Here is a 7,454-nt window from a genome sequence, read left to right on the forward strand (position 1 = left end):
TTCAATATAAAGGCTTGGAGTTTATCATTCTTAATAGCTGAGTAATACGCCATTGTGTAAAAATACCACATCTTTTTCAACCATTCCTCAGGTGATGGGCATTTTGGTTGTTTCCAAGATTTGGCTATCACAAATTGTGCTGCAATAAACGTAGGCACACATATATCACTACGATATGATGATTTCAGATCCTCTTATTATTTTTAACAATCCAAAGAGATTTTTATTTTACTTGGTGTGCCTTGGGGTCCAGACATTACATTAGGAAAAAGCCTTAAGGTGGCTCCTGTGGTCAGCTGGGTTGGAAACCACTGGCTAGAGGCTCCCATGGTCCACAGCTACCATCGGAAACACATTATTTTATATCCAAACCATATGTCTTTTTTTTTCCCCATAATGGGGACTGAGCTCAGTACCGTTGCCTTGAAGCATATCCCCAACCTCTTTTATTTCGAGACTGGAACTTTGTAAATCCCTTGGTTGCCCAAGGTGAGTTTCATCTTGCATCACTCTACCTTAGCCTCCCAGAGTACTGGGATGATAGTCACCACATACTATCTTTTTGTTTGTTTTCTGGAACCAGGGAGTGAACTCAGGCCTTTGTGCTTGCCAGGCAAGCATTTATTCTACTGAGCCATCTCCCTGGCCCCTTATCTCTTTTACAAAGTCCAAACCTTGTTGACCTCTTTTAACCTGGATGGAAGCAGGACCCCTTTTCTAACAGTTTCTTGGTTACTAGTGCAGGTGTTAACACCCAAAGTGTTGGCTTCTAGAGAACAAGGACTGAGATTTATTCTCTGTCACATTTGTAAAACTTAAATAGTATTAGTACAGATACAGAGATCAAACTGAACTATGGTCTTTTTGAAAAAAAAAACATTTATTTTAAATGCCAATTTAAATCACTGTGATTTGGCCATCGAGATAGCTCAGTGCACTAAGCACCTGTTTAGGCAGGCTCAGGGACAGGGGTGTGATCCCCCGCACCATGCCAACCCAGTACCTGGGTATGCTAAGCCTATGTATCTTGGTGCAAGCCTACAGTCCCATCCATGGGAAGGCTGGAAACAGGAGGATCACTCTGAATCCGAGTTGCTTAGTGAGTCCCTATACCAAATGCATTTTTAGGGCTGGTGAGATGGCTCAGTGGTCTAAAGCACCTACTTAGAACAAGTTTAGCAAAGCACAGGGTCCGCGGTTCAATCCCCCAGCACCACATGCCAGCCAGCCCCGCCCCCTGGTGGGCTGAGCTGGCCACACACACACACACATAAATAAATAAAAATTTTTTTTAAAAATGCATTTTTAAAAAATTCATTTAACATGTGATGAAAATGTAAATACTTTTGAATATTGTAAAATGAATTAAATCTTGTACAGTTTATTATGAAACAACAAATTTTAACCATCCTCATAGGGGCCGGGGAGATGGCTCAATAGGATTAAGCGATTCTCTGGCAAGCGCAAGGGCCTGAGTTCAATTCCCACCAAAAAACAAAACAAAACAAAAAATCATCCTCCTGTATGAGTGTTGAAGGCACCTAAATTAGATAATAATATTATAGGCAGTGAGACAGAGCCACACCCTCAAGATCAATATGGAAGACGACTTGACTTTACAAGTTTGGACAGACAGACACTCCCTCTATATGATAGACCTCAAGACAAAAGAATAAACAAATGCAGCCACACACTTTCCTAAGGATGGGCATCAGGGATTAATATTCAAAATAAATATCAATCACCTTGAAAGAGCCAGAGTCACTAACCCAGCTGCCAACAGTAAGAGACCCTGTTCTGTTTACATGCCCCCTTGCTAACTGACTTGCTTCCCCGTTTGATTTCTTTAATCAATTTAGCTTGAGCAATGGTGCTTGTAATCTCATTGGTTGACCACAGTTTTGTCCCACCTCATGCCCACCTCAGCGAGTTGCCTTGATTTCCACCTTAGAACCCCCTCACCACGAGTTAGCTCTATAAAATCCCTGGAAAAGACCGATTCTCAGGGCAGCCCTCTGAAGTCCCCCTTCTGTCCCTGTCTTGAACAGAAGCTTTCTTTCCTCCAATAAATATTCTGCTCTTAACCTCCGTTTGTTCCTGAAGTTTATTCTTCGGTTTTAGAGAACACAAACTCTTCCAGGTTCCTTTCAGAATTCAAGTTTCATTCCCCTGTATCATTAGGTTTTAAAATTGTGTTCAATTTTTTTTCTAAACCAATAACGTGTAATGTGAAAAAAAGAATGAGATGCACAATACAAACATTAAAATCAAAATCAGTTTTTGTTAAAATCTACAGAATACACAATTATCAAACTCATTGTTGAATTTAATTCACTTTTCTTTTCTTTTCTTTTTTCTTTTTTTGTCTTTCTGAGACATGGTATCATTATGTAGTTCAGGATGGCCTTGAGCTCACTTTGTAGCCCAGACTGGTCTCAAATTCACAGCAATCCTCATCCCTCAGCTCTTGACTGCTGGAATCACAGGTGTGTACCACCATGGCTGGCATATATATATATATATATATATATAACACACATATATATATATATATATATATATATATATATATATATATATATATATGCCAAATAACTATATATATATATATATATATATATATATATAGTTACATTTGGAAAAAATGTAAATTAGGCTTGCTGATAATCATAAAGATTGAGAAACATGTCCATCGTTGGCTGTTGGGGACCACAAATTCATAATGGCTAACTTTCCTCAATTCCTAAAGGATAAATGGGATTCTTGGTAACACCCTTTTGAGACTTCTCACTAAGTCTTTAGGGATGCACCATCCTCTCCCACCCAGTAAGATTAAAAAGCACTCCAGGGCAAGATCCTACTGGTTTAAGATCATCTCAACTGTCCTGAGTCAGCCCAAGTTATGTGTTTGCCCACTGAGTCATTGAACTCTTAATTTTACCCGGACCTTCACTAACCCATCTATCATTCTACGCACCCAATAAAGAGGGCTTGCTGGGAGGGTCTTAGTACTCCCCGCCTACTTTCGTGTATTGTTTTTTTTTTGTTGAGCCGGGGATTGAACTCAGGTCCTTGCACTTGCCAGGGAAGTGCTTATTCTACTGAGCCATCTCCCCAGCCCCTCTATTTCATTCTTTCTTCGAAGCCCTCACACAGGTATTTGGGGATCTTGGTCAGGTCCTCAATAGTTGACGAGTTATCAGGGACAAATACAAATTACAAGCTGAGACAGCCAAGTAGCTGCCAGGGCAAAATTAATTTTCAAAAATTTTAATTTCTGAAACGAAACAGATCTTTGCCATACATAGTCAATCTCAGGAGGGATATGGCTGGCTCCGTTCAGCTGTTTCGGCTGCTTCTAGGTTTACTCAGAAATCATAGGATAGAGATGGGGAGGCTCGGAGTCCTGGCTCTCGGCCATTTATTTCAAGACTCTGTCCCTCGCTATTTAAAGCTCAGACAGCAGCTCCCGGGAGCCCGTGAGAAACACTCTCAGGGCCACCTCCCCAGAACGACGGGATCGGGGCGCGCGCTGACAAGATCGCTGGGTGCGACCCGGCTCGCGGAGAAGCCAGACGCCCTCGCACCGCCCGGTCGCCTCAGCCAAGGTCGCTGCGCTCGGGCATCGGCCCGCCCCGGGGACCGGAGCAGCAAACCCCTCGCGGAGGTGCCCCCGCCCCGGCTTCTCCCAACCCGTAACCGCGGGGACCCGCCTCGCGCAGCCAACTCCTGCACTCAAGAACTGTCGTGCGTGGGGGGGACTTGGCCGAGGCAGGACCCCGCCCGACTGGCCGGCCCGCACCTGCGCGACACCCGCCCTTTCTGGGCTGCGTCTAGAGGATGCTGAAGGCCAGGGAAGAAGTGCTGACGTCACTAATAGAACCGGGACGACTGATGACGCTACAAGCATTCCCTCTCCCGCGCGGAGAGCAACTCCAGACCTTGACTTTCTCTCAAGCCCAAATCACCGCAACTGTCGGCCAACAAAGGCGAGCTGCCTTCAACGAGAGCAGCCTGAGGCACAGTTATCGCGAGAAACTGTCTCCCACAGTGGCACTGACAAGCGCAGGCGCACTGAGCGCCCGCCCCCTAGCGATGGGAGCGCCCGCAGCAGAGGCGGGGCCAGGCCTGCCAACAAAACTCGCGAGACTTGAGCGCGTCAGAGGGACGTCCTCTCACGGGCCGGAAGTGTAGTCGGCGGAGCGGCTTAGGCGCTTGAAGCACCTCCGAGCTCGGGGCCGTATCGCGGCTTCTCGGCTCGCGCTTCGCTTCCCTGGGCCGTAGTAATGGGGGACTCCAAGGAGGCCGGAGCCGAGGCCGCGCCGGCGGCGACTGCTGCTCGAGGAGGGCTCAGCCTCCTGTCTCAGGGCGAGCTGGAGGAACCTTCTGCGCAGGTGAGCCCACCTCAGTGTCGAACGTGCCCGGGCTCCGGGCTCCGCGGGCTCGAGCTCTGGGCTCGGCGGGCACGCACCGCGCGGGAGGGTGTCACGGTTCCCGGAGCCTCTGGCACCTTCTCCCCCCCCCCCCCCCCCCGACACCTCCGAAACGGGGAAGCCCGTGTGTCTGTCCTGAGGTGCGCTGGCGTTTGCTCGCACGTCCTCGTGTCCAGAGCAAGCCTGGCTTCCCACTCGGGGTGACCTGCGGTGAATTAGACTCGGTATCTGCTTGACGTGTAATACGTGGGCGCATACATGGAGCATCTAGGTGTGTGCGCATACATGTAACACGTAGCTCCAAAATGTGGCACAGTTGTGTAAAGCCGGCGGCGCGGAAGGAGTGCCGAGGGGAGCCCACGGGGTTGGGGCCCGGCTAATTCCTCAAGGTGCGAGGTGTTTGCCAGGCCCAAAGGGACTGCGAGAAAGGAGGTTAGAACAGTTGACACGGAGCCTATGTGCAGGTGTGCGGTGAAGGCTGGCGAGTCCCCAGGGCCTTGCTGTCACGTTGAGAGGTTCGGAGTATGTGAGACTCCCTGGCGAAGCGATTGCTGAACCTTTGCGTAAAAACAAGAGAGACTCAGATATCTTACCCGAAACTACTTTGTGAAGTATTTATATACCTGTAATTAAAACATTTGTTTAGTACTTAGCCAGTTTTATTAAATTTTATTCAATTTTATGTTTAACTGACTTGACACTGGCGGGTCTTGGTTTCTTTCTCTTTTCTTTTTTTTTGTGGTTTGTTTTTTTAAGGACAGATCTACAGGGTGTCACTATGTAGATCGGACTCATAGTGATCCGCCTGTTCAGCTCCCAAGAGCTTGGATTACAGGTGTGCGCCACCACAACCAGTCTCAATCGCTGTTTCAGTGCGCCCCTGAGGCAGGGATGCACCGCATCGTTTTGTTTTCTGCTTCTACATGTAATATAAATAAATTTTAAAAGCAGATTAGTTGGCCTGTTTCTTCACTGCAACACATTATCATGCTCCTTCATGTTTAAAATCTTTTGAAAAAGGGCTAAATAAATTCAATAATCTGTGTTTGGTTTAAGTGTTACTAGTAATTTGTGAAGCCTAATGCGGGTTTTTTTTTTTTCTTTTTAATAAAGTTTAAGTTTTTATTCTTAGTAGTGTTCATTAAAGTTTCATTCAGTGTGTTGATTAGGGATCAGCTTTATTTCTTGGAGGCAATGAAGTAAAGAGCCGAGCTGTGGTGAAATACTCTTCCGCCCCTCCCTCAACAGCATTTGCACAACTAGAAGAGAAAACGGACTTGAAACTCCCACCTGCCAACTGGTTATGAGAAAGTGCCAAACTAGGGCCAGCAGGAACTACTGTTCTTGGGAATAGTAAGAAATGCAAGCCATTTGAAAGGTAAATATTATCAATGCTGTCTTTATCAGTGTACCCATTACACTTAAAACTCTTAATACTTGCTATAGTTTGTGATGTACACTCGCTTGCTAGATTTTTTAAATTTTTTTTTTTTTTTATTTTAGGAAATGGTCTACAGGGTGTTGAGGGTCTCACTACTAGATTGGACTCATAGAGATCCTCCTATTTACTGCCACCCAAGAGCTGGGATTACAGGTGCGCGACACCATGCTCAATCTCAATGGCAGTCTCAGTGCACCCCTGAGGCGGGGCCAGCATGACAGGCTAGGGATCAAACCCCCAGCCCCTGTGCCTGCTTTCAGGCACTTTAATCCGCTGAGCTATTTCGCTGGCCCTTATACTTGCTCTTTTTAAGAACATAGAAATGCTCCTAAAGATTCCTTACAGCAAGTCCCATGTAAGCATCGTGTAGGAAGGACCCGCTTACTAGATGAGCTAGATATTCAAGAACTCTTCATGAGATCCTCTCAGGTAATATATTTTGTGAAAAACATCTGGAAACTCATTGTCCTGACAACTTAATTAAGAGTGCTAGAGGGGCTGGTGAGATGGCTCACCTACTTAGAACAAACTAAGCCAAGCAAAGCACAGGGACCGCAGTTCAATCCCCCAGCACCACATGCCAGCCAGCCCTGCCCCCTGGTGGGCTGAGCTGGCCTCACACACACACAATAAATAAATAAATAAATAAATAAATAAATGCTAGAAATGTGCTTAGGTTTCACAAAAGGCCAAAGTGGAAATGCAGTGCTTGAATTACTCAGCTGTCAAGAAATGAAGTTTCACTGAAGATAAAAAGTTTTACTGTTAAAAGAATGGGGAAGAAAAAGGATAAAGCCAGCGAAGAAGATTGTGAAAAACCTTTGAAATTTAAGGACTACTTAAATTTTTTTCTTTAAATCCTTTAATGTCTGTTATAGATTCTTTTTTTCTTTTTCTTCTTTTTTGGCAGAACCGGGGATTGAATTCAGACCCTTGCGCTTGTTCTCTTGAAGCCTTGCTTTTCTTTCTTTCTTTCTTTCTTTTTTTTTTTTTTGGGGGAACCGGGGATTGAACTCAGATCCTTGCGTTTGCCAGTCAAGCGCTTATCCTACTGAGCCATCTCCCCAGCCCCGAAGCCTTGCTTTTCAGATTGTTGGTGGACACCTATTTTTCGTTCATGATTTCAGGATGGATGTTTTGTAAAATAAGAGTGGCAGTGTTTCATTTTCTTAAGGTTCACTCTCCATAGCTATACTTAACGTTTCATGGACTACAAAGTAGGTGATGGTTTTTCCAGCCCATTTGCTATCTTCAGAGAACATTTCCGAGGGCCAGGGAGACAGCTCAGTGGAATAAGTGCTTGCCTGGCAAGCACAAGGTCCTGAGTTTGATCCCTGGTACCGCAAAAAAAAAAAAAAGCTTCTGTGATGCTGTGATAAAAAATGCTTTAAATTGACATTTAAAATAAATGGTTTTCCCTTTCGGCCGGAACCGCCATCTTCCAGTAATTTGCCAAAATGACTAACACAAAAGGCAAGAGGAGGGGAACCCGGTATATGTTTTCCAGGCCTTTTAGAAAACATGGGGTTGTTCCTTTGGCTACATACATGCGAATCTACAAAAAGGGTGATATTGTAGAC

At 45.4% G+C, this 7,454-nt stretch overlaps 1 protein-coding gene and 1 long non-coding RNA gene across 2 annotated transcripts in view; one reads left to right on the top strand and one right to left on the bottom strand.

Moving 5' to 3' along the window:
• LOC101565432 (erythroid differentiation-related factor 1) overlaps window positions 1-3,910 on the bottom strand; it is a 44,165-nt gene extending 40,255 nt beyond the window's left edge. The window contains exon 1 of the mRNA XM_023709049.1: window positions 3,803-3,910. Coding sequence (XP_023564817.1) covers window positions 3,803-3,910 — 108 coding nt within the window. The remainder of the gene's footprint in view (window positions 1-3,802) is intronic.
• Window positions 3,911-4,120: 210 nt separating this feature from the next.
• The window catches only part of LOC111815001, a 12,812-nt gene continuing 9,478 nt past the window's right edge, over window positions 4,121-7,454 (top strand). Inside the window, exons 1-2 of the long non-coding RNA XR_002819830.1 lie at window positions 4,121-4,394; window positions 5,682-5,811. This is a non-coding gene — a long non-coding RNA (uncharacterized LOC111815001). The remainder of the gene's footprint in view (window positions 4,395-5,681; window positions 5,812-7,454) is intronic.

This window comes from Octodon degus, unplaced genomic scaffold (genome assembly GCF_000260255.1).
Source record: "Octodon degus isolate 3935 unplaced genomic scaffold, OctDeg1.0 scaffold00010, whole genome shotgun sequence".
NCBI classification, from domain to species: Eukaryota; Metazoa; Chordata; class Mammalia; order Rodentia; family Octodontidae; genus Octodon; species Octodon degus.